This window comes from Rhinolophus hipposideros, assembly GCF_964194185.1.
Source record: "Rhinolophus hipposideros genome assembly, chromosome: 10".
Taxonomy (NCBI): domain Eukaryota; kingdom Metazoa; phylum Chordata; class Mammalia; order Chiroptera; family Rhinolophidae; genus Rhinolophus; species Rhinolophus hipposideros.
The window spans coordinates 32,896,690-32,923,687 of NC_138056.1; the positions used below are offsets into that span (position 1 = coordinate 32,896,690).

Sequence of the window (26,998 nt, forward strand, 5' to 3'; positions counted from 1 at the left end):
TCTCCCCAAACTGTCCTCTGGCTCCACGTGCTGCAGAACCAGGTCTCCCTCATTGCAGTGACAAAGGCAAGTCTGTCCATCAGAGCAGGAATTGAAAGGATAGGGCCTTTTGAGGACGGGAACCATGGATGAGAGAAGGGAAGGCAATGGGACCATGAAATGCCACCAAGGTATGAAGACAGCCAGGGGTTGCCCCCCCCAGCTGAGAAGAAAAGGGGGAAGAGGAGAGGAGAGGCCAGAGCTCCACTTTTATCCCAGGGCCCCAGCCTGCCCTGTCCAGTAATCCTAGACTCAAGAAACGTCAGTTAGATGGAGCCTCAGGGCCAAATTCAAACCCTGATTCACCTGCTTGTTAGGGGGACATGACCTTGAGCAAGTCGCTTTCTTTCCACTCTGATTTTAAGTAGTGGCAACGACCCTACCTCCCTTGCTGTTGTCGTGAGGACAGAACGAGAGGGTCCCTGCACGGCACAGAGCCTGGCACAGAACCAGTGCTCAGGAAACAACCCGCCTTGGCTGGACCCTTAGTTTACCGGAGAGGAAACGGAGGCCCAGGGGAGGGTAATAGACTAATTAATGGGAGGTGATGATTTGAATCCAGGTTCCCTGCCTCTCAGGCCCGTGTCCTTTCTGCCACGCTACACAGCCTCGTTTCTAACAAAGCACAGAGCAACAGAGTCCCTTGGACGGTGTTCAGCCTGATTTTGTGGTCATCATTTAATGAGCAGCTGTGACCAAAGCAGCTCAAAGACCTTAGTCTGGCATTCCAGCTGTTTGGGGGCTGCACCGTGTGCCCCTGAAATGCCTGTGTTGACATCCTAACCCCCCAGGTCCTCAGAATGTGACTGTACTTGGAGAGAGGGTCTTCAAACAGGTAATTAAGTTAAAAGGAAGTCATTGGGGGTCCTAGTCCAATACGACTGGTGCCCTCCTAAGAAGACATGATGAGGACAGACACACCGGCAGAGGGAAGACCAGGTGGAGACAGAGAGAGAAGGTGGACAATGCGAGAAGCCTCACAGAAACCATCCCTGTCGACACCTTGACCTTGGACTTCTAGCTGCCAGAACGGAGAAAATTCTGTGGTTTAGGTCACCCATTCAGTGGTATTTGTGATGGCAACTCTAGTAAACTAATGGAAAGGATGTCTCCAGCTTCTGCTCTCAACCCACTGGCCCGCTCTTGCCCACATCCCTAGCGGCACACTTGTTCCCTCTAGCGGTTCCTGTCACCTGAAAACATTCCCTCCTCCCCTGCACCCATTGAAATCGGGCCCAGTGCAGAGCTCACTTTTGTGAGGTGATGCCAGCCATCCTAGGCCACAGCTGAATTATACTCTTCTCCTCTTGGTCCACAAAATATCTCATTTTACAGGAATAATAATAATAATAATAGCAACTGCTGTTTATTGAGCACCTATTATGTGCAAAATGTTTCTCTTACAACTTTGCATACATCATCTCTTACCTCGCCACATAATATTATAATCTGAATTTCATAGATGAGAAAACAGAGTCTCAGAGAAGGGAAGCATCTTGCCCACATCTTGAAGTTTTAGTAAATGGTAAAGTCATAACTCAAAAGTAATTCCTTCCTTCCTTCTCTCCTTGCCTCCCTCTTTCCTTCCTTTCTATCAGCACCCCCAAGAGGACGGGCCTTATTTTCCTACTGCCTGTCACAGACAAATTTAACTTTCAGGTATCATCTCCACCAGGAGCTGTCCAGGCTCTCGCAGGTCTGTGGGGTTCCAGAGCCCCTCCTAATATCACGTTGCCCAAATGTCATTATCATCAAAATCACCTCAGGATCCTGTCTGAATATGTAGATTCCTGGGCCCGCTCTACCTCCAGACATTCTGATTAACAGATTTGGGAGAGGACTCAAAGTTTGCTTTTTTCCCCCCAGCTTTACTGAGGTATAACTGACAAATAAAATTCCATTCAATTTAAAGTGTACAACGTAATGATTTGATACATGTACACATTGTGACAGGATCCCCACCACTGAGTTAATTACCACATCCATCGCCAAGGCGCTCTTTTCTTTTAGGGAGCCTCTAAAAAATATTTATCCAGTGACTGAATGACCATACTTCATCAGTGACTACCATCGGACTAGACCCATGGACTAGACAGCTTACAAAATTACTAACCCAGGACACATCTCCAGAGAGGCTCAGTTCCATCCCATGTATCCGAGTCAGCAGTGCAAGGTGGGGTCCAGGCCACCAGAAGCCAGCATCTGGGCCTTAGCCGTGGGTTTCACCTACGCCAGAGCAAACTCTGGTTCTACTTCATGTGAAATGTGAGGATGTGGCCTCAGGTGTCTGATGCTTCAACCCATTGTTCTGTCCCCAGGTCCTAGTCCCACTCACCAGCAACCACTGGGACTTGAAGCGCCTCCACATACCTGTAGCAGTTGTTGTGGAATTTGTTGTACGAAGAGAGAGTGATCAGGCCTCCCCATGCAGCAGATAAGGAGAAGAAAATCTGAGTGGCAGCATCTTTCCACACCTGGGAGGCAAAAGGGGAGAAGAGTCAATGTCCCTGGAAGAGGCTGGCATTTGGAAGGGGAGTCTGCCATCTCCCCAGGGGAAACAGGGACAAGATGCCTTTGCACCAATGTGAATGAGAAACACCCATCATTTGTGCTGGAAGCCAAAAAGGCAGGATATTACCCGGGAGATTTCAACCATTTCGCCATTCGGATCAAAGGAGAGGAACTCAATCAACGGCACACACACGTTTCATGCTTCTGTTGCTTACCATGTAAGACTCAACAGAAGGGGAGAGCCCTTTCTTTCGCTGCATACACCCTCAAAACACATTTTGCAGCAGTGAGACATATTCGTGGATATAAATTTTTAATTGCTATTTAATTGCTATTCATACAGATTACAACTATTGCAAGTCAGAAATTGTATGGCCCCTCATCTTAGGAAAGCAATCCCTGTGCCACATCCTTCTTGAACTTGGCTGACATAGTCTCTTGGTTCTCTTGGTGATTTCTCTTAATTGTCCTCATAAAACCCCAGAAGGCCTCTCAAGAGTTTTTGAGCTAGAGAGTTGTCTGATTTATATGATGGACCTCCTATCATTTTTATAAATTAAATCTGGTATTTAAATTGTGTTTAAAACACGCAGAGAGACCATTTGAGCATGTGCCAGCAAAGTCGGGGCCTACCCTGGTATCCATTCTCCTACACTCCTCGGTAGCAAAGCTGTGGTTTCATGTAAAGGTAGCCATTCTCCAGCTGAAGGAGCACCTCCCAACCTCAAGGAGATGTGCAGCTAGGACAGGATAATTATATGACTTAGTTTCTGGCCAACAATGTGAAAATCACATGTGGTGTGGGACCTCCGGGGTTCCCTCACTTTTAAAGAGAGGGACGGTGCCTTTCTCCACTTCTTTCCTCACCCCTTTGTGCTACCTGGAATGCTGATATGATGGCTGGAGCTCTGGCAGCCAAATGGAAGCTATTCACTGAAGATGGTGGGACAGAAACACAGGAGCCTGGGCCTTTGATGACACTATGGAGCGGCCCAACCCATTGGGCTGCTTTAGTGCGTGTCAGTGAAAGACACTTTTATCTTGTTTATGCTGTCATCACGTGGAGGTTTTCCGTTATGTGCAAACTCAAGCTCAGCTATGTGCTCTTAACATATTCTGGAAAAACATAGATTTCTTTAAGGTGAGAAAACTCCCTTCTTATTAAACACTCACCGCCTCATTTGGAGGTTAAAACCTAAAGAACGGGGAATTTTAGAGCAAGATGTGCTGGTACAGAATATGCCAAAGGACAAAGCAAGTGAGTGCTGGCTCTGTCAGCGTGCCAGAGGTACTCAAATGAGTCTGAGCTCTTTAAATTGGAATCGCTTGTGTTCTGCCTAAGCGCTGTTATTTTCCAATCAGCAAAACTCCATTTCCTACACACTATAATTAGTAACAGAGATGGGGCATGAGGTCACTCACAGTTATTCATGGGATTTCATTCTTCATTTCGGCCTCTGCTGCTACCCTAGATGTAGGACAACTATTCCAGGAAACTGAAAAACCCCAGGTGCCCACTTCTCCCTGAAGACTTCCTGAGCGCATAATGCGTCAAGATGCTCAGGACCGTGTAAAAGGGCCCAGCGAGGTGCCCTGTGGGAGGAGATCCGACCCCTTTTGGCAAGCAGTGTCCCAGCTCGGGACCCATCCCCGGGTGCCGCTTCCCCCCCACATGTTCTGTAAACGAAAGCACAAGCCCACCGTGGCATCCGTGAGCTTCTCCCACTTGGGTGTGATGAAGTACCAAATCCCAGCCCCAGCTCCAGGCAGGGTGACCCCTCGGATGAGGAGAATCACGAGCACGACGTACGGGAACGTGGCCGTGAAATACACCACCTGGAAAAAGCATCCAACAGAGAGATCGGATTGAGCACAGCTGCCACCTGCAGAACATGCCGAAAGAGCCTCAACAGAGGCAGAGCGGGGTCTGCCACCTGGAAACAAGCACCTGACGCTGAGGGCATCCAGGTAGTTTGCCCCAAACTCTGACAGGGCTGGGGACACGGGGAAGGCACTGGGACCAAAGGGAAGTCCGAGAGGACCCCCAAGGCTGTGGGGTGAGTGGCTAGGGAAGGTCTCAGCCCACCCAGCTGCAGCGTGGACAACTCCCCCAGGAACCACTGAGGGAGGAAGGCTGCCTCCCTCCTCCTTATCTCCTATGCCACCCTCTGCTTGTGGCCCCAGATACCACCATTAGAGATGAATCCTTTTAGTTCAGCCTTCCATCCTTGTTTACACAGACATACACAGTAAGTGAGGCAACCCAGTGAGGTAAAAAGACCCTGATCTTAGAATTACACACATTTAGGTTCAAAAGAAATTGCGTCTCTGGTACTGAGTAGCTCTGAGAACTTGGACAAGCTACTAAGCTCCCTGAATCTCAGTTTCTGCATCTGTAAAAGGGGACAATAGCACCTTTCTTAAACATAAATAACTGTGAGGATTAAATGAACCCCTAGCGTAGTGCCTGATTGATAAGAGGTGGATATTAAATACAGGTAAGTTCAATGAGTCTTTACCCAGGGCCTACTATGCGCTGGGCACTGAGCCAGACACGAGATGCACATAGATGGAGGGAAGACCTAGAACCCAGCGACAGTGTCTGCATTAGGGGAGAAACTACACACACAGGACGTTCTGAAGACCAGGAGACGGCACTGGGCTCCACCTGGGAGTAAAGTAAAAGATTCAGGAAGATGCCACCTGAGCTGGATCTCAGAGTCCAAGTGCAACTGAAGGAGGCGAGGCGAGGCGGGAAGGTGAAGGAAGACAGTGGGCAAGCAGGTGTGTGCGGGCAAAGCTCTAATCACTCACTACTAGGATAGAATCCACTTGAGGCTGTGAGCAAGGGAAGGGCCTTGGAGACTTGGCAGGAGACTATGTCACGGGGGCCTAGAAAGTCAGCCAAAGGATGCCCCTGGACAAGATTCTGGGCAAGAGGTTGGGACCAGAGTCAGGAAACACCTGGGAGGTAGCATCGGCAGAACCGGGGGACTATGGTTGGAGGCGATGGGTGGGAGATGCTTTCCTTCCTTATCTGTCAATCAAACCTGGGGGTGAAAAAAGGGCTTGGGGTGAGGACTTGGCAGAGGGAGAGAAGAGCAGACTGTGTGAGCTCGGGTTCTCCAGTCCCACAGGCCTAAGTTCAAAGCCCAGCTCCATCACTTAGTATCTGGGCCACCTTGGGAACGGACTTAACCTTCAGAATCTGTTTCCTTACCTGCAAAGTGGTGATGACAACAACATATACCTCACGGGGCTGCAGGAAAAGTGCAACGGGACAACCCATTCAAAATGGCACAGACCGGGGGCACTAGAAGCAGAAGTGCCGCTTCAGTCTTGCCTGGGACTCACCAGTCCTAAATTGAAAAACACTGACAACCTTAGGCTCACAAGCCGGTTTCATCCCAAAAGTGCATTAAAAGACACGAGAAAGAGGGAGGTTAAGCTCCCATCCCGGGCCCCCAAGCCCTCTCTGATTTGGGGGGGAGGGGCATGTACAGCCAGCTGAACGAGCACTGTTGGTTCAGAGACGTGCCATTCCCACCTGCGGTCTTCCAGCCCAGGGCCCCTGGAACGCCTGCCTCCTGGGAGGGAGACAGACCCCACAGACTGTCAAGAGGGGCCCCAGAATGGCAGCGACTGGCAGGCACTGGGGTTCCAGGGGATGAGGACTGATCTGGGGACGTGCAGGTTGTCAGTCGGGGGAAGGTTAGGATTGAGCGCAACATATAACTCTTGGGGTCATTTCATGAAGCATTTGGGGTTTCCCAGTAAACATGTCAAAGACCCCTGCCCTCAAATAGCTTACGTTGTAGCTAGAGAGATAGACAACCAGTACTAATCGTAATATCATTTGCGGCATATTCGAAGGTGATGAGTGGAAAAGAGAAAGTTGACCAGAGTAAAGGGGCGGGAGGGCAGGATAGGGAGGACGCTGGGAAGTTGGCCATATTAAACTGGGCAGACAGGAAAGGCCTCCTTGAGGAGTGGGCCAGGACCTTAAAGGAAGTGAGAATGAGCCCACTGGGAATCTGGGAGAACATTCCAGACAGAGGGAACAGATGGAATAAGGCCCTAAGGGACTGTGCCTGACTTCTGGGAACAGCCAGGAGGCCAGTGTGGCTTGGGGGGGAGCACTGAGAGGGGAGCAAGTCAGAAGGGGGGCAGGGGACAGACCCTGGAGAGCTCTGTGGGGCGTTCACTCTGTGAGAAATGGGGGCGGCTGCCAGAATTTGGGCAGAGAAGTAACATGATGGAACCTTTGAACTGAACCAGGTGCTATGTTGCGAATATATGCAGGGACACAAAGGGAGAAGCAGGGACAGCTGTTAGGAGGCCATGGCTGCCATCCAGGCAAGGGACAATGACGGCTGCCACCAGGTTATTTCACCGGAGCCGGAACAAATGGTCAGACACTGGGAACATTTTGCAGGAAGAGCCAACAGAATTTCCTGACCGATTTAGTGCGGAATGGAGGGTGGGGGGAGGCAATGGTGACCCCGAAGATTTGGGCCTCAGCACCTGAAAGGGTGGTATTGCCATCAGCTGAAATGGGGCAAGAGGCCAGCTAAGGAAAGGTGAGGAGTTCTTTCTTCCTCTAAAACCAGTTTTCCATCGAGGGTGAACTCTTTCGTTCTGGCTACAGACCAGGGATGGGCTGGCCTCCTTTTCTCTGCACTGCTACGTCCTCCACTGACCAGGGGACCTGCCCCCCTCACAGCAGTCTCCCCTCCCCCCTTGCCCTGAAGCATTTGGATTGCTACACTGTGGGGGTGAGGCAGCCTGCTCCCTCCTATTCCTGCCAAACCTGCTTCTCTCCTTCTTCCCCTTAAGTGAAGCCCTTCCATGCACAGACATTATGAAACCCCAAAGCATCTGACATCTCAGGAGAAAACCACCCACCCCAGAATGGCCCGGCTTTCCCTCCAGCTGTCAGACGGGGCTGAGGAGAAGAGAGGCTGCAAGGGCAAGGCACGGACCTGACCAGTCTGAACCCAAAGCTGAAGCTTTCTAACTCCAAGGCTTTTGCTCTTTCCATTAACACCCCTCTACGGGCACATTATGGGAAATGAGGGAGGCAGGGCCAGGATCGGGAAGAGGCAAGTGAGGCCTGAGGTTGCAGTGTAAGGCGGCAGCCGCTCTTGGGGTCCAACCGGACACATGCAGGCACCCAAGCCTTTGCACCACGTGAAAGTTCACACCTTAGGGACGTGCTCACCTCACCCAGGTCCTGGCCGTGGTGTATAGGATGGTGCCCTCGCTTTGTAGATGGTGATCCTGCTAAACTGAAGGGGCCCACAGCTTGGTTTATAAACCCTGGGCAATGCCTTAAATCTGAGTCAGCTGTAAGTGGAGGCTTTCTGCCAGCTAGTCCCCGTGTTTGGGGGTGGATGGGGGGGCTTCAGAACGCACCTGTTTGAGAATGTACTGTCAGAGGAATTAAACGTGAACAGTAATGAATTACACTTGGCAGGAGTGACAATGACTGGTTGATCTGAGCCTGCTGGCCCGACACCTGGCCACATTCTCCTCACAGTGGGAGCCCCGACAGGTGGTAAGGTAAGGCCTCACCACCTGTGCTAGCTAATTAGGTTAGCTTTGTGTTGTTGCCAAAGCGCTCAAGCAGAGCAGACCCTGAGGTCGGATGGGCTGCATTTGACCTTGAGGCTGCCTACTTGTCACCCCTGCCTCTGGAATTCTAGCTGCTCAGAGGGAGACTGGGATCTCCTAGGAAGCAACTGGTCATCCTGGTGTCCTGGGCCCTGAGCAAGAGGACCCGAGCTTATCTTACTGCAGGAGAAGGAGGACATCCCTGCTGCTTAGGCATGATGGTGTCCGTGGAATTTCCATCACGAGGAAGCCTGTCACGAGAAGCTTCTGCCAGTGCCTTCACCCTGGCTTCCAAACAATACTCCATGATTAAGGTCTGCACTCCAGAGCAGGGTCATTATGTATGGAGCTATTCCTCACGGTGAACAAAAATTGATCGTCGATCCCTAGTTGGCCACCTTTCTCAATGAAGCAGAGATAAGTTAGATCTAAGCAGATCTCAAAGAAAAACTTTCCTGCTTGGGGCTGCTCAGAAAGTCCCATTCTAGAAAGCCCATAATATCTAGCACCAAGGATGAAGTGTGAAATTAAGGAAAAGAACTGGCTGTAACACCATCCTAAAGCATCACCCACATAAATAAAAACACTGTGACCCTTACAGCAGCACCCACGCATGTTCTGAGGTTTCCTGCACTCCTTGCTTTCGGGCTTTGGAACTGAGCTTGGGGTGGGAGTTCCATCATCTCAAAGAGACTATTGCTCAGCAAGAGTCACCAAGTATTTGCTCACCTGAGATCCCACTTGCAGGACTGTTACCCTTTAGGGCTGGGGGCGGTTGGGGTGGAAGAGTGTGGGGCTGGGGGAGGGGAGAAGGGCGTGAAAGGCTGAGAAATGGTGGTCGGGAGCGAGGAGGGAGGGATCCACTTCACAGTCTGGGTCTTTTCCAGCCTCTTGGCAGCAGCAATAACCGACCTGGCAGCCAGACCAAGAGGCAAAACGCCAGCCTGCAGCACTAATTGTAGAGTTCAGGGAGAGGGACGGAATCATACTAGGGACGTCCCATCCGCTGAATGAAGTAGAAGGAACTAATCATAGCACCCCCACCACACGTCCATGTGTTTCATTTAATGCTTTAAACAGCCCTGCAAGACAGGTGTTATCATCGCATTTTATTGACAGGAGTGAAGTCACGTGCCCAGGCTCCACAACTCCTCAGGGCCAGAACGAGAGCCACCCCCACGTCTCACCTCGTCCCTGTGCTCCGTTACCTGCTCATCACACAACCACCCCTGGGCGGCCCAGAGCTTTCTCTTAGATCAGTCCAAGTTCTTACTTTTCCTGAAGTCTTGATTCCTTTTGCCAGAGATGCGTACACAATTACCCAAGCCAGGAAGAGGCAGAAGGCTAGGGGCCACCTGATCTCTCCGGGATATTCAATCCCAGCAGAGATCTTCAGCACAAAGTACCTAATAGTGGGAGGGAGGGAGGGAGGGAGAGAGAGAGAGAGAGAGAGAGAGAGAGAGAGAGAGAGAGAGAGAGAGAGAGAGAGAAGGGAGGAAAGTGACTGTCTGCAGGCTTTAATCTCCCAGCAGAGCCAGCAGCCTTGAACAATCTCCAGCACCCCCACCCTCCCCATCAGGGATCTGATCAGATCAGGTGGTGAGGGATCCTCAGATCTGGCCTCCTGCCCACCGCTGTCTGCAGAGAGATTGACTGGATTTACCCAGCTCTTCATTATGTGCTGGCAGGCCACTGAGGGCCCAGGACAGGCTCTGTACAAGACTATGCCAGCTCCACCATCATCAGGAGCTGCCCCAGGAGCAATGCAACAAATCCAACAGCACTGGGGGTCCCAGGACAGCCCCCCAACAGGCCTTGGCAAGGTTGATATCTTTATAGAAGGTCACAGCATTAATGGAAACTCTAAAGTGTCAAGGATGATATTTGTGTGTTTTCTATATTGTTGTACTCTTTCATAAGAAAGTATTCCAATAGTATTTGTATCATTTGAAAATTTTGAAAATCAATACAAGGTCATTATGTTAAATGACTGAAAATGCTGCTCTGCATTTTAGTTCAAGTGGCACTGGGCATGTCCCAAGGCTGAGGTTGGCTAAAATGTGAAAGCAGCCTGGCTGGAACTAGTCAAAGACCATATTCCAAGACAGACACCAGCTGCAGACAGAAGGGGGCTGCTGTTTACCTGTAGCTGCTGCTGACAACCTGTGTGTATGCTGAAGAAGCCATAGCCTGCCTGATTGACCCCCACATCCCCGGCAGTGACTTGTAGCCTGGTGGGAAGGTGGGTAAGCAGCCTCCCTCCTAGGAACAGGAGGTAGGAGTCATACATCCCGGGTGAAGGTGCGGTGATTGTAGGTTGGGGTTTTCTGTGGCATGAGCCAAGGGCCAGCCGGAAGCCAGGCTCTACAGGACTGCAGAAATGATGGTCCAGAACATTCTGTCCTGCTGAAAGGCCTGAAGGCTGCTCCCCTCCAGACAGTTAGCAAGTGACAACCTGCAGGACACAGTCACAGTTTTCAGAACAGGGATGGACCATGCTCTGTGGTGGAAGCGCCTCTTTCAGTCTCAGGCCCTGAGGCAACCTGTGAGTGTCTAGTGGCGCTGTCGTGGCTGCCTCAATGTCCTGAATCAATTCAAAGCATTTTCTTTTCATGGTCATTTTGACTTTGGGGAAGAGCCAGAAGTCACACAGGGCCAGATCCAGTGAATAAAGTGGATGAGGACACACCGTAATGTTTTTATTTGACAGAAATTGCCATATACCAGAAGCGATGTGTGACATGGAACGTTGTCATGATGGAGGATGAAGTAAAGACACTCATGAAAGAGGACTTCCAGAACTGCTTCAGAAAGTGGCAAGAACAATGCGATAAGTGTATTCTAAGTGAGGGGGAGTATTTTGAGGGGGATTAATAGCAATGTGTCTTTTACTGTAATTATTATTTTTTTATTTTTTACACATTCACCGTATCTTTTGATCACCCCTCGTACTTCACTCATTGGCCTGGCAAGCTGGCAAACCTCCCTGCCAACCCCCGAGCACATCTGAGTTGACAACCCCCAACTCAGCTCTTAACCAGAGAACGTTATTTACCCTCTGTTGGACTCGGCCTACATTGGTCTCCCTTAAGAAATAATTCCATGAACTTTACTAAATTGTCCTGCAGTGGCTGAGGATTTTCTAGTATCCCTGAAGATTGATTGTCAATGTCTGGCAATACAGAGGTAAAAAGTACACCACCAAGGTCAAACTGTTTTTCAAAAAATTATTTCGTTTTTTAAATCTTTGACCATGATTTGTCTTTTGACTTTCTGTGTCTCTTCCCTTTGCAAGTACAGAAAGAAAAAGAAAAAGAAAAAAACTAGTCCACTGCTTAGCTTACACTGGATACAAGTTTTGTGATGTTTTTCCATGGACATCATGAATTGCAGCAGCACAAGTTCTGTTCCCACCAACGTTCAGCCAACTCTCCTCTGCAGGCCCAGAGGTACAGCAAGACACTCTCAGAAACCAAACCAGGGATAAAATCTCCCTGCCTGATCACTGGAGCAGGGAGGGAGGAAGGCAACATGCCCTTCGGGCCAACCACACCTCCGGTCTACAAGTTGAGTGTTCATTATTAATTCACTGGGTTTCTCTTAGACAGTTACCAAAAAAAGAAAGAAAGAAAGAAAGAAAAAGAAAGCCATCTTACTTGAAATACTCTTCACTCCCACTGACAAACGTCTTATTGGCCTGGCTGGTGAAGTTAACCATGGTCAAGTTGGGATAGGCAGTCATGCAGAACGTCGAGTTCTTGATCTGTATTTTGGGGTGGTCACTGATGACACAGGAATCTGTTTAGGAGAGGGCAGAATGGAAGCACTGTGAAACTGTGGAGAAAACATACATGTGTGTCTTTCCAGCAATTTTAAAAACAAAAGCCAAAAACATTTGCCAAATATTGGAGAGTAACTTGGAAAAACTAGCAAGTGAGGAAAGCTAGATGAAGATCCATGACGGAATTGTGTTTTATTCATGACGGAGCCCCAAAGCAGAGCTTTGTACTGTAACAGCGGCTCTCATTCCTAGAGCACGCTCCCTGTGGTGCACACTGTGCTAAGCTTTTTTACTCTTGGCGTGCATTGTCTCATTCAAGGCTCTCAACAACCTATGCAATAGGTACGATTACCTCTGGTTTTCAAATGAGGGGAAGGCTTCAAAGGGGTTAATTAATTCTGCTGAGATCACACAGCTTATGAGGAAGAGAATCAGGATTCAAACCCAGATCCTTATGTTCCACAGAAAAGAAGTGGCTTGCAGAGATGACTGTAATCGGACATAAGCAAACCGCCTGAAGAGCTCCTGCCACAGAGGGCTTACTAACGACTTCCCCTTGAACAATGGCTGCCACACAGTAAGCACGCTACAATACATGCAACATGTGTTTTCGACACACTCCCATGGCTTAACAGAGGCAGCAACTGTGCCATGTGCTTGCAAGCCTGCAGCAAGACCTCACACAGTGGTTCTCAACTTGGGATGAATGTGTCCCCCAGGGGACACTTGGCAATGTCTGCAGACATTTTTAGTTGTCACATCTGGAGGACAGGCTAGTCCCCCCCCACACACACACACACACACAACACAGGACTGTCCGGTCCAAAATGCCAATAGTGCCGAGGTTGAGGATGCCTGACCTAGGCTGGAAAGGGAGAGGGAACTAACCGTGTGAGTCTTAGTATGTCCAGCCCTGGACGTACTAGGGACACTAATAATTATTCTCTCGTGAAAGCCTCATAAAACCCAGAAGGTGCATACTATTATCCTCGTTTTAAACAGGAAGAAGCTGAAGTCTTTCTAACCATATTGTAATGCCTCTCGGACAGCTTTATAAATACTGATCACTTGACAGATATTTTACATAGAGTCCACCAGAATTAATCCCAAAGGATACTGTTTTATAAAGGAGCAAAAAGAAACAGTAACAACAGCTAACAGTTCTATGGCACTCACCATGTACTCTTTTAAGTGCGTTACATGTATTAACTAATTGAAGCCTCTTATCACCCCTTCAAGGTGTATTGTCATTATCTCTATGTTATAGATAAAGACACTTCTCTGGGGCCAAGGTCATAGAGCAAAACCAGGAGGCAAACAGGCACTCTCTCTTTGGAGGCCGTGCTCTTCACCACTGTACTGTGAAATAGAGAGCAGGGCTCATGACCTCAAACACCTTCTGAAGCCAAGCTGGTGACACAAATGGGGAAGGCATAAAATAGGGGGTAGTAAGGAGAGGTGGGGGCTCTGGCAAGCCCCAGGGTACTCTAACCAATCCGTGTGATACTTTCCCATGTGTTCTGGCAAGGAAGAAAGAAAAAAAGCAGAAAATCTGGATATTTACATGAAATCTCTCCATTTTAAAATGTTGGAAACAACGTCAAGTTGTTTGTAAATACTGTGGGCCGACAAAAAACCACATTAGCTTAGCTCTGGCACGTGGACTCCCGATGTATGCCCTCGTGGAACAGCAAGGTGGGTATGACTATAGGCCCAGGAGTCCCACTCGCCCTGAGAGTGTAGATGAGTTCCTTTAGCTCTCCAAACCTCCATTTTTCTGATAACAGTGTATCAATGAGAGAACTACATTAAGTGAGATCACAGAAGAAAACTTTTATACAACGCCCAGCACACAGGTGGACTCGATAAATCTTGGCCAAAACTCAGCCATCACTACACCTTTCTATGGGGTGGGCATCTCTACTCCTCAGGAGCATCTCCCATAGTCCTACTTGCCAGCCACAAATTACCTCCTGCACACCCCCCAGAATATCCCATAATAGTGGATAAAAGTTAAAACCATTATAATAAGAATCCCTTCCTCCTGTTTGGTTTAGACCAGAGGTGTTTCCAACGGCGGTGCTACTGACTTTTTGGACCAGATAATTCTCTGTGGTGGAGCTTGTCCTGTGCACTGCAGGATCGCGGGCGTCTGCCCACCAGATGCCAGGAGCACCCACCCCCACGGTGACCACTGAAAATGTCTGTAAACACTGCCAACTGTCTCCTGCAAAATCTGCTGGGGTTGAGAACCACTGCTGTTAGAGTCCTCAAAATACCTTCTTATTCACGATGATCTTTCTTTAGTCTAATCAAATAACAGCGTTTCAGGGGGATTCCAAACTAAGAACTGTCAAATATTTACTGAGGAGGCATCTGTGGTTTCCCCCATCAGTGACCTGAATGCAGACAATTAAAGCACATCCATATCCTTTTTCTGTCACTGAGCGCGTTAGTTCTTTCTCGCCCTCCTGCCAAGAAAGTACGTTCATCCCCTAAGACTGAAGAGATCGCGAGCATGCGGGCAAATGCCAAAGCGCTCGCTTCCAAAGCTGCCATTGTGAAGCGCGGGCAGCTTTCTTAGAGAGTGTCTCTGCATTGCTGCTCCCTGGGCCACACAAGGTCACGGCGTCCCTGCGTCCCGGCCTTAGAGTCCTGGCAGCCTCAAGCCTCCTGCAATATCCCTTCCCACCACTGGATGGCAGAAGCGTGCTTCCGCGCCTTCAGGTCCGCCTGCGGCCGACTCATCAGACCGCTCTGCGGCCCAGCAACCCTGAACAAAGAACAGCTCTAATGATCGTGCTAAATTGGAAGCTGCTCGAATGGGATTCTCTTCACTCGGGCAATTATTAATAAATGAAAGCACATAAAAGGCTAGGGGAAAAAAGGAGTCGTTTAATTAAAATTCTAATGAAAATTAAGCCATTCCAGAAATAGAACTGGTATTTATGTGGTTCCCGTTTTAAATGACCCAGCTTGCTCCTAATTTCACAGAACAGTCGCTGGTCTCACTTGGCAAGGGGATTAGTCGTTCTCCATTACAGATACCTGAAGGCTTGAGTCCCCCTAAGGAAGTCAGTCTTTCTTACAAGCTATATTTTAGAGAGGTGTGGCAAACTCAGGCTCTCCCTGTGGGCGGGGCAGGGCTGTTGTTGGGGCTGGAGCAAGTACAGGGCCTTGGCATCTTGATGGTGAGGTAGGGCTCTCTGGCAGTGTGTCCCTAGCAATCCTGAGAAGGCCTTGGAAGTAAATACCTCCCTGCTACGAGGGAAGGTTATGATGGCGGGCAATCTATCCCTCTCTCTTGGGACCAGTTGCCTGCTATCACAAGGGCAAAATAGTTATGGAGTTGTGCTGGAAGGTTATTCGTGGAACACTGCACTGTGGGAAGGAGTTGTTCCGTTTCCTAAACAAGCCTCTCCCAGAATGGCCATTTGGGAGAGAGCCTGGAACGTCCATTGTGAGGACTCCCGACTTGTCCATCAAAGCAGTGGGATTCTAAAGCTACCTGTGCCTCTGCAAGTCAGACCACCATCACCTTAGTTCTAAGTCACCCCAGGACTCCAAAGGACCAGTACTACTTCTGTGAGGGATAGCCTGACTTCCGTAATGGAACATATTTATGTGTGGATAGCAAAGAGAACAGATGGGGGCTGCACAAACAAAGAGTGCATGACACCTCGCTTTTTAACAAACAAATGAAAAAATGTAAAGCACTAAGAATGAGATAAGATTTGCCCAGCCTGTCCATATGCTCTCAGGGAATATTATAGTGAAAAATGTCCATTGTCTTTCTCTCTCTGCTTATAGCTTACATAGATTTTTTTGTTTGTATCTGTCCACTTGGAGCTTAGCTGAGTAATGTCTGTACTCTGCCTTTACAATTTCCTGGGTTATTATGAGCCAGACTGGAAATTCCACAAAACCAGGGTACACTCATCCACACACCTGGCCTAGCCAATGTGCTCAGCTTGCTTCAAAATACACACACACACACACACACACACACACATACACACACGTGTATGCATATACACTTGTATACTCTGACTATAAAATAAATACTTGTCCATTGTAGATAACATAGAAAAAAAAGAATGACCCCAAATCTGCCAGTTAACCTTTTGTGTGTCACCTTCCTATTTTTTCTATCCATGCACATATTGTTAGGAATAAAAGTATACTATAAATCTGTATTCTGCTTTGATCGTTAACATAATATAGTAAGGATTTCCCCACATTTCAGGAATATTCATTTTTAATGAATATTAAAAATGGTTGACTACTTCAACCTATGGATGTACTGCAATTTATTGGGACCATGGAATTATTCAGTAATTACTTGAATTTTCGTCACATGTTTAAGTATTTCTAGTGTTTTCCAAGATTGTAAGTGTGGCTGCAATGAACAGTAATGTACAGCCGTTAACTGCGTCTCTGATTCCCCCTATAAGATAAACCCCCAGAAGTGGAATTACTAAGTCAAACTATTGTTCAGACAAGCTTTCTTTTTACCCCATTCAACCTCAACTACAAATAGCTAGGCAACCCCTGTACTGACGTCACTCTGCTAGGACTGATCGAATAGAACCTGCTGGACCAAGGACTCTTCAGGAACCCTGGATGAGCAGAGAATCAGGGGTTATGAGACCCAAACCCCAGTGCTGGTTGTACCTTTCAACGTACAGCCTGATACTTCTACTCTCTGGGCCTTCAAGTCCACTTTCTCACCTGCCCCTTAGAATGCACAGGGCTCTTATTAGGAATAGTCTACATTTATGTAGCCTGGGGAGCATTTAGCATGTTAGTTAGGAGCAGGGCCTTGGAAGACAGGCAAACTTGGGTTCAAACCCCAGATCTCCCACAGAGCTAGCTTATGACCTTGAGCTCCAGTTCTTTCATCTGTAAAGTAGAACTAATAGTAGAAGCCATATGTTGGCTTGTTGTCCATATTAGCATTGTTAAAGTGAGTAAAAGAGTTGCCCATAGTGCTTGGCATGTACTAATGATGCTAGCTGATATTATTAAGGGTTACAGTGCTGCACAAGTATTAGTGGATATCGATAGAGGAGAATGGTGTTTCTGAACTACTATTCCTCCTGGAGGACAGCTGCAGGATACCCATCACTATGACCCATGTGGTCCCTTAGGATAGTCCCCAGGGTATCTCCCATGGAGCCTGAATCAAAGCAACAGCCCTCCTCCAGCTTCAAAAGTGACTTCCCTCCCAGGCACAGTCTGGAAAGGAAAAGCAGGGTTCTGGGATGACCTTGAGGTATTTCTGCATTCCAGACCCCACATCCTGGAAAATGCACTTGGCCTAACATGGCAACCATTTTCAGGAGACCATTCTGGCAGCTGATTATTGGTTGTGAATCTGTGAACAGCTACTGAGTGGGATTCTCTCAGACAGCAGCTTTGCAGAAGTGACCACTGGCCTGGCAGGGACTGCAGGGCAAAGAAGGTGGGGCACTCCACTCCAAAAATGGCTGAGATCATCCTAATTAAGGGATGTGGAAAAAACTGCAACCTAGTGGTTGCCACCCTTGGGTGCACACTGGGAACTTTAAAAATATAGAGTCCTAGGCTCCATCCCCAGATCATCCCATGTAATTGGTCTGATGTGGACCGTAAGTGATATTTTGATTTGTTAGTTCCCCAGGTGATTCTAATATGCAGTCGCTTAGGTTGAAAACCACTGCTCTTTCCTAAGAATCTGTCAAGATGGAAATTGTAGAAATGAGGACACGAGGCCCAGAGAGTCTAAGGGACACTTACTCCTGGTCCCACCATCCGTGAGCCACACACCTGGGAACCGCCACAAATCCCCATGCCCCATTCCCGAGCAGGTCCAGGTGCACAGGGTTTGAATTTAATGGGCATGTGTCTCTAGTTTGAGCTCTTCTTCTGTCTTATTCAAAGATTCTCTAGGTGGAGGTTGGTTGTGATGTGTATGTACATGACCGTGTGTGTAAAAATACTCCAGTGTGAATTATTGCCTTTAGGTACGTGTATCTCTGTGGGGGTGTGGAAGGGAAGAATGCATTTTTCTCTCTTCATACACTCCAAAGGCCATATAATGTCCTAGTTCGACAACGTGCAGGCTGTCAAGGCAAAAAGAGCTGATGTGGGTGCCTGGTACTAAGAGCCAATTATATAGAGATCACAGGAGTGTGCCCTCAGCACAAACCCAGCTTGAGGGAAATAATAGATCATCCGAAGAAAGAAGAAACCACTTTCTTATGGTGCCTATCCAAATGACCAGAGCCTTTGAAGGTGACTGATTCTAGCACCTTCTACTTGTCGAGTTTTACACTTTTCCAGCTGCTACCCTATCCTTCCTTTCTTTTCTCCTCACAGCAATCCCGTGAGGTAGGTAGGATGAAGGCTATTGTTATTGCTTCTATTTTTCAAATGAGGCAAACTCAGACGCGGAGAGAAGTTACCTGACGCAGACACATGTACCCCCAGGGACCAAGATGTCTTAGAGACCAGGAGGCCTTGCTAACAAATCTGCATGCTGCTCCTCACATTCACTCTCTCGCCCTGGACCCAACAAGCTGACAGCTTCCCCAAGTCCTCCAGTCCTAGTGGCTTTCCGGTCTGAAACAGTCCTCCACAAACACTCCCTGACTCCCCAGGCAGACTTCCTCTGTGCTAGTATTACAGTATGCACATTTCCATCAGAGGTCGTCAGTTTAAGTGTCCATTCTCCTGTGAAGTGGAGGCCCAGAATCACTCATATCACTCTCCTAGACTCTAAGACTTCATTGCTTTTCAAATTGTACTTTACATGCAAGTCACCAGGGGACCTTGCTAAAATGGAAATGTCCTGACCCGACCCAAATCTAGTAAAGCAGACTTCTGGTGGGCCTGCAAATCTGCATTTTTAACCAACACTCCAGCTATTTCTGAGCAAAAATAAAATTTGATTACCCCTTCTCTGGGCCATGAGCTTCTTAATGTTAGAATTAAGTAATTGGTTGGTTTGTTGTGGTGGGTTTTTTGTTTGTTTGTTTGTTAATCTCTAGGCTGCCAGCACCTAGCATAGGGCCTGGCAAGCAGAATATGTGCTCAATGAATCTTTATTGGATGAATGAACAAATGAATGAATGCATAGCCTAATGTAGGCATAGCCAAACTTACCTAGTAAAAGTCTGGTTTTATCTTTGCATTCTGGAGTGTTCCAAGGGTTGTTGCAGGAACCCCAAGGCAGGACAGACACAAAGGAGGCAAACAGGTAGAAAAGTGTGTAGCAAATAATCACGTTGTAGTATATGGCTATTAGAACGGAGATGATCAGCATTGCAATGCCACAGCCTGTGGAAGCAAAATTTCCAGGGGTTCGTCTTATCCCAAATCCTATGGAATTCTTACAGTTGGGCACAGGGTGGGGACCTAGGTGTTGGCTCTCTTTTCCAGTTGGATACACTCACAATGGAGTGAACCAGGAAAGGAACGCTGCCAGGACCGACGTTGGGCCATTCTTCAGAAGGCCCCAGAGGTGGAAGTGATCAAATAAAGAAGGAGTGAGTTGTATGGATCACAAAAGCAGGTCTCCCTCCAGGGGCCACGCGGTGCCAGAGAGAGCAGGGTAGGGCCGAGGAGACTGAGAGGCAGGATGAACTCACCTTGTAGGGCTGGGATGGCCTTCCACACAGAGACCGGCCCCTGGCTGGCAAACTGGCCCAACGACACCTCTAGGAAGAAGATGGGCAACCCAGCCAGAGCCAGCATCATCAGGTAGGGGATGAGGAAAGCACCTTGGAAAGAGAGAATGGGAAGTGAGAGCCCTGGGAGGCCAAGGCCAGGCTCCAGCCCACCTTCACCTTCTGTGGTGGGAGCTGGCTCCCTCTCCTTTGCCAGGAAGCTTTTGATGGTCCAGCTCAACCACAGGCACCCAGGGATATTTAAGAGCCCTCCTCTAAAAAGTACAAGGTTACTCTGCAAACACAGTCCTTTTTGTCAGTTCCCCAATGGATGAGTTGTTAGGATTGTGTGCTGGTTCTTTTTCTTATTGCAGTATTAATACTTCGGTGTCCCGAAATTAAGCCCTTCCAGCATTCAACAAATCCATGCCTTGGACTCATTGCTGGAGTCAGATTTGGTGAAATCTCATCATTTCATTGGCACCTCTGCCCTCCAGGACCTATCTTCTACTACGCTAGACTTTGGGAGTCTCTGCATATAAACCAAGTTACCTGCACACCTTCTTCCAACCAGCGTGGGGCCTGGTACCATCCCTCTCCCACCTCCGCAGCCATCACACACTTTTCAACGTCCTTCTCCACATAAGAAGTCCCTCCCTTCCTTCAAGGTCAGCTCAAATGCTTTCTCCTCCAAGGACTCTCCCACGTCTGTCCTCCCACAGTACCTTTCCCAGGCACCCCGTCCTTGGCGATATTTACGTGGGTATCTCATCTAGACAATAGGGTTCTCTCCCTTGGAAGATTCTGTGAGGTTGTTCTGCGGGCTTGGGGAATAGCCCTGGTCTTTGAAAAGATTTGGACCAGGAAGCACTGTGCATGGGTCAGACCAATTCCGGGGCTAAACATGACAGCGCCTAGAGCTCTGCTCAACAGAAGGAAAGCTGATCCTGCTCTAGTCCCCTCGTTCTGCTCACCCGTTCTCCAGCTTCCTGTCCAGAGCAAGGACCTTTCCTGCCTGAGGCTCTCCAGGCGAGGGAGGCCCAGCAGCAGCCCTGGGCTGCTGAGGAGCAAAATTAGGGGTCCTGCTTTGTGCTCTCCTGACAGGGTTTTTGAGAAAGACGTGCTCCTGGGAAGGAGGAGGTGAGCTGTCCACCCCGCGCTGAGGGCTGCGGGACCTGGGAGCCGCAGTGCGGACAAGTCGGCCTGGGCCCGGGCTCTGCGCGCAGCTCTGGACGCGGCTGGACGCGTGTGCGGCCCCTCACGTGGCAGATCCTAGGGGAGCAAAGCGCGGGCACTTTTTCTGGCCAAACTCGCTTGACTGGAACTCCCTCCTCCCCGGATCCTGTGTACCTACCCCCCTTCCGTCACTGGAAGTCTTATTATAGCACCTTGCGCCATTTCCTGCACCCTAGCCTGGGGACTCCCTGCGGAAAACCAAGCGGAAAACCTAGTCATGATGCCCATATTTGGGTGGCCAGCGTACAACCTTCGGTTTCCAGGGCACCCAGATAGCAAAAGCTCTGTGGTCCTCATAAGTACTTGTCAATGTGTCCTCATTTGGAATTGGGGGGAAGAGACAGTAACCATTTTTTCCCCCGCTTTAATTGTCCTGTGGCACAAGTAGCACTTGTCCACTGTTCCTATGCACCAAATTCTTCCTGGAGCCCACCCAAGAGACAAAACAATAATAATAGATAAATAATTTTTAAAAAATCCTTCAGCTGCCTAACCTGATGGGATGAAGAGCACATTTCTGGTCTCTTTGGTTAAGGGAGTTCTAGGCATAAATTCCTATTCCTAGAGGGTGACTCGTCAGCCACCGCGGGGGCAGCTGCTGGCCCTGTGGAGCCCCAACGTCAGGAGGGCAAGCGAAGGGGACCCTGGATGTGTCAGGTCCCTTCTCTGTGGGTACATAACAGGTACAGCATATCCTAATGGCCTGGCAGCTGGTGCATGCCTCACCATTTCAGAAACTGTTTTCCCTCAAATGGAGCTTCTTCCACCCAGTTAGGGCAAATGAAACGAAACCCATTTTCGCTAAGCGGTTTTGCGAGTCAAAATATACTCTTGCCGCACCCAAGAGGATGTATGTGTGGGCGCTTCTGAGAGGCTTCCGGAGCACAGCTCCCAGCACGCTTGGCTCACACCTCCCGCTGCCCCTGCAGCCAGCGGTCAGCACCACCCACATGCCCGGGCCCCAGGTCTCCCCTATGGGCTGGGGTTTCCGGGTTAGAATCGCACAACGTCCTTAAGTCTGCGGCCAGGACCACACAGCTCCTGGTTCTAACGGCACGTGGGTGTACGGAGTGCGGCCCTACCTGAACACTCGTAGGATGAATTAAAGTTTGAACCTCCCTGCATCAGTGCCCAATTGGCTCAGGACGCAGCCCCCATGCAGGACCCGTGGGGGATCAGGAGGGCCCCCCTCTTTCTTCCTTGGCTCCATCTCCAGATAAAAGCCTCCAGGTTCTAGTGCCAACTAGTTACAGCAGCTGGTGCCTTCCAGCTTAACACTGTTGCCTACAGGGCATGGGGCTGGCGTGTGAGGAGGCCGCCCTGAGCCTCCCCTTCCAGCGCCTCCAGGGGCTGTGGGTCCCTTCCCCCCAACCCCCAAGTGCCCGCCCCACAGCACCGCAGGCGGAAAGAGCGGAAAAGCCATACCTCCCCCGTTCTGGAAGGCCAGGTAGGGAAACCTCCAGACATTGCCCAGCCCCACTGCGTACCCCACCATGGACAGGATGAAGTCCAGTTTGCTGGACCAGTTCCCTCGAGCCTTATTCTCATCCCCTTGCTCGTCTTCCTGGGGGCGGAAAAGCACATTGTCGGATAACAGCCCCCGGTGGGTCAGCAAGCAGGTCCCACTCCCACCCTTCCCCTGCTGAGTGAGGGGCCTTCCCAGCAAGCAGGCCCCCACTTTTCCACAGAGGATGCAGCAGCAAGCAGGACCCCAATTCCAAAGACAGAATGCATCTACAGGCAGGCCCCTCACCCCTCAACCCTGCACTGAGTCGTTCAGCAAGCAGGCTCCCGATTTTCCTCTGAGACCTGTCTTAAACAGACTCCTGAAGCCTTGTTTCCCAAACCCTGCAGTGAGGGCACATCAGCAAGCAGCTTTCCCCAAACCTTAAACCTGTTGGTTGATCACAAGCAGGTCCCTCGAACCACAACGCGACAAGAATTTATTAGGCAAGCAGGCCCCCAATATCATGCCTAGAGTCCCCAGCAAGCAGGTTCATAACCAACCCCTCCCTCCCCAAACCCTTCAATGCACCCCTTCCTCAGTCCCTTCTCCCCCGGAGTCTGCGCTAAGTCCAGAAAGAGCTGCAATGCCTGAAGCCATCCAGAGCCTGTGCCTCACTTCTCTGCCAAAGCCTACAGTCCGAATCTGCCTGGTCGGCTAATTGAAGCAGGGGGCCACTCTCAGCAGTGGGGTAAGGGAGACAGGCAAGAGGGATATGTGGGGGTGAAACAAGAGGGAGAATAAAGAAGGCAGATATGGTAAGACATAGGACATCTAACACCTTGAGTTCTGGTCTAAATTTTCCCATTACACAGCTGGATAACATCAGCCAAGCCACTTGCTCTCTCTGACCCTCTGTGTCCCCATCTTTAAAGTGAGGGACTTAGAATAACCGTCCCCTGAAGCACCTTCCAGCTCCAGCAGTCTACAGATCTGCAATTCACCCTAAGATGCTCTCTTGGAGCAGTACCTCCTTCTAGAATGCCTTACTACTAAGCAGCAAAGGCTGCGGGTGGAACCACCTCAAATAAAATTCTGAAAATGTTCAGGACACCTGGACACCACACAAAGCTTCCAGAGATCGAAGCCACTACACAGCTTCCCTTATCCTCAGTCACCTTCCACCTCATATTCTAGCAACCTGGTACGTCCCACACTGTCCCACAGGCCACAGAGGAGAAGGGATGAAGTCTTGGAGAGAGAGAAGAGGGGCAGAGGTAGATGTCAGAAAGGCACCAACAGAAAGATGGGCAGAGCTGAATACAGGCAAATGCAGGGCTCGGTCTATCCGGAACATCTTTAATAGCCGTCCTACACTCCTCCCACCTCCACCCTCCAATTCTTCCAGAGCTTGAAGGGTGGGGGTTCCAGCTGCTTTTGCCGCAGTGCGGAGGTTAAGCAAGGCATGTGAAACACAATTCTGCCTCTACCTGAGCTCACGCTGTTGGGCACGTGCTGTCAGAGGCAGTTAATACACACAGACAAACACTCCAGAAGTGGGTGCCCGAAACAAGGGTGAAATGCCTAAGTGTGTGTTCATTTCTAGTCATTCTAACAGCTTAGCTTCTGCTGCATGGGCCTGTGGCTAAGTGTGTGAGTGTGGGTGTGGGTACAAACACTAGAGTGACTACAAACAGAAGGGCGTATAAACCAGAAATCTCAGACAGGTGGATGTTATGGTTTAGATACCCACCCCCGGATGCCTAACCCTTGAGCCCTTGATAGGAGATAGTGGAAAAGCAGGCAATGTGAAGGGAAGAGCTGAAGTAGGTGAAATAGGACAGAGGAAAGAAGAAATCAGTGGGACGAGGGAGGGAGGCGGAAGGGCCTTGGAAGAAGACAGGAGCCACAGGGGAGAGGGGCCACCAGAAATAGTTGTTTATCCCTAACCCTTGGGATTTGCTCTGTGGGTTTCTCATGCCTCTTATTGAACATAAAGGATCAAATGCAGGGGTGGTTCCAGATTTGTGGAGACTGAAGTGTATACAATTAAGAGGGGTCCTCTTGAAGAAAGAAAAGAACATATAAAATTGCGATGACAAAATTAGGTACCAGGTTTTGGAAAGGCTCTGAAGCTTAAGCCTCAGTAGTAGGCCCATATAAACCCACCTCTCATCAAATGAGTTCTCATGTGTACATGGTAACTCGCTGTGAAAAGGCTAAGAACTGAAACTATTATTTCTCCAGGGTTTTTTTTTTCTGTACATTGCTTCCTTTTAATTAAGAAAAAAAAAATAAAGAAGAGACCCAGTTACTGGCAAGAGAGGGAATCCTGTCTGCATAAAGGGGTAGGAATCTCTCTCTGCCTCCACTGTTTAATGAGTCCGCACCCCGATTTCTGCTACCACTGAGGCTGGGAAGGGACAGGAAGCAGCAGCTCCTGCAGTCGCCATCCCTCCGGCAGGGTCACTATTGCCCTCGTGCCCTGAACTGGGGACCCCAGCGCAGAGCGAGCTTCCGAAGCACCAAAGCTTCCTCCCGCACCCATTCCCGGGCAGGGCCAACCGGTCTCCCCATCAGCACACGTGCACCCTCCCAGGCCTCAGCTCACACACCTGGGGAGCAGGAGGTGGCACGGGCCAGCGCGACCTGCTTACCTGGGCAGCAGCGGTGGCCATGCTGCCAGGGAGCACGGACGTGATTCCATCCGTGCCCAGCACCACGGTGCTCTGGCTCATATTCACCCAGCCCACGGACGGGGTGTTGTTCCTCTCCAGGGTGCCCTTGCCCACACTCACGTTCACATCCCCTTCTGGGCCGCGCAGCGCCGGGATCTTACACTGCAGCGCGTTGCCGGGCCCGGGGCCCCCGGGAGGGGCGGCCTGAGCGCTGTGAGTCTCGCTCCAGTCCCGCACCGCCGCCGAGACCACCGGCGCCCGCGGGCCACCGAGTTTGCAAGCCCCCACTCCCGGCCGCGCAGCCTCGCAGGCTCTGGCATCTGGGGACTGGAAAGTTTGGGCGCCGGTGGAAGCGGACCTGGGCACAGGCGGTGCGGCGGCCGCGGGCAGCTCCTGCTCTGGGCTGGTCCTGGGCGCACACCGGCCATCGTGGTGGCCTGGTGCCACCGCCACCTCCAGGCTGTTGGCTGGTTGTTTATTCATTTCCTTGGGAGCACCGCAATCCTGCAAATACAACGTGAAGTTCGTGCAAAAAAAAAAAAATCAAGGCAGCTTTAAAAAAATACCTGTCTCTACGTGTAGAGACGTTTACGACTCAGGTTCAGACACAATCTCTAGGGAACAAATTGAAATCTGGATTTCTTTTCCTTCTCCAAAAAAAACTGCAATCAGTATTTTTAAATTTGCCCCTCAAGTCAATAACCAGATGACATAAAGAAGCTAATATTCTCCTGCCCGCTGGAGAAGAACTAAGAAAAGAGGCAGAAAGGGGTTTCTTGGAGGGGGTGGACAGGAGGGTGGAAATAGCCCTACAGCCATGAGCTCCTCGCTCTCCTTGGATTTCACATCACGGCTGTAGGGTGCCCATGTCCCCATCGCCATAGCAGAAAGATTCTTTAATTTTCCGCCCCATTTCCTTTGTCATTCAACAATGCACATTGCCTCCCCCCACCCCCATAAGCAATAGACAAGCTGCGGCCACAAAGCTGATGCCCTGGCACTTGCGACCATTTCAGGCGAAATCGGTTGTGCGAATCCCAGGCCTCCAAGACCCGTCTCCACCCGCCAGGTAGCGAAGGCCGGGGAGAGGATCGTGATGGAAACAACAATGACAGCCCAACAACAATAATAAACCCGACTTAAACCACAAGATAGTCACCAGATTTGTTATCAACCTACAATTCGCTTCCAGATTCCCAGATATGCAAAAGGACGTGCAAAGTTTTTTGCCCCACCCCCAACCTAGAATAGCTGCTCACAGGAGTCTGGTATCCTTCGTGCCCCTACACTTGCGTGGGGGCCGACACTCACGACTGCTTTTCGTTTGCTTTCTCCCAACTGCGGTTCAAGTGAAAATAACTGCCAGCAGTGGTTTTTCCCTCCGCTTTCTTCCCTCGTGTTCTCTCTCAGGGCTTCCTAAATATGAGTCCCAATAATTCCTCTTATACTGTGAGAATAATCTTATTACTTTCACCTGAACTGCACTCCTCTCGTCGAACTTTCTTTCACCAATGCATAGATCAGAATGCCTTCATTTGTACCAATCTAAGTACCTCGACTCCAGCCAGCATTCTTATTTCAATAGCCTCTAGGACCCAGAGCGACTCGCTTCAGCACCGGCGTCTGATTTCAGCACCGAGGACAGTGCCTGGAATCCCGCGCGGGTGGGAGACGCCGCCAACCTCAGCTCCACAGCCTCGGAAACCTCTTCCCGACCTCAGGTGATGATCCCGAGTACAAATGCCACAGCTGCGACAACTGTCCTCCCTCCCTCTTCCAAAATATATAGACATTTCAAAACGAAGTATTCAAAGCGAATCTGCCCTCCCCCCCCCTCCCCGGCAGCCCCCTCTCCTGTTAAAAGAACAAAAGCAAACACTCACCATGTCTGACACGGGCAACAACCAGACGGAATGGGTGGAGGGTGAAACCAGCTATCTGACAAGACTGGGTTTGACTCCAGCAAGAGAGGCGCTTTCTATATCTCCTCGGGAAAGGCCGGGTTTGCGTCAGTGCAAAGCAAGGTGCCCTTCGTTTGACATTTTCT

At 49.8% G+C, this 26,998-nt stretch overlaps 1 protein-coding gene across 1 annotated transcript in view; it reads right to left on the reverse strand.

Annotated features, from left to right (window-relative positions):
• SLC6A5 (solute carrier family 6 member 5) overlaps nt 1–26,522 on the reverse strand; it is a gene marked incomplete at both ends in the record, with an annotated part of 42,928 nt that extends 16,406 nt beyond the window's left edge. The window contains 9 exons of the mRNA XM_081062311.1: nt 2,410–2,513; nt 4,252–4,386; nt 9,437–9,569; nt 11,820–11,961; nt 19,091–19,264; nt 19,576–19,707; nt 22,255–22,393; nt 24,931–25,455; nt 26,505–26,522. Coding sequence (XP_080918437.1) covers nt 2,410–2,513; nt 4,252–4,386; nt 9,437–9,569; nt 11,820–11,961; nt 19,091–19,264; nt 19,576–19,707; nt 22,255–22,393; nt 24,931–25,455; nt 26,505–26,522 — 1,502 coding nt within the window. The remainder of the gene's footprint in view (nt 1–2,409; nt 2,514–4,251; nt 4,387–9,436; nt 9,570–11,819; nt 11,962–19,090; nt 19,265–19,575; nt 19,708–22,254; nt 22,394–24,930; nt 25,456–26,504) is intronic.
• Nucleotides 26,523–26,998: the final 476 nt, after the last annotated feature.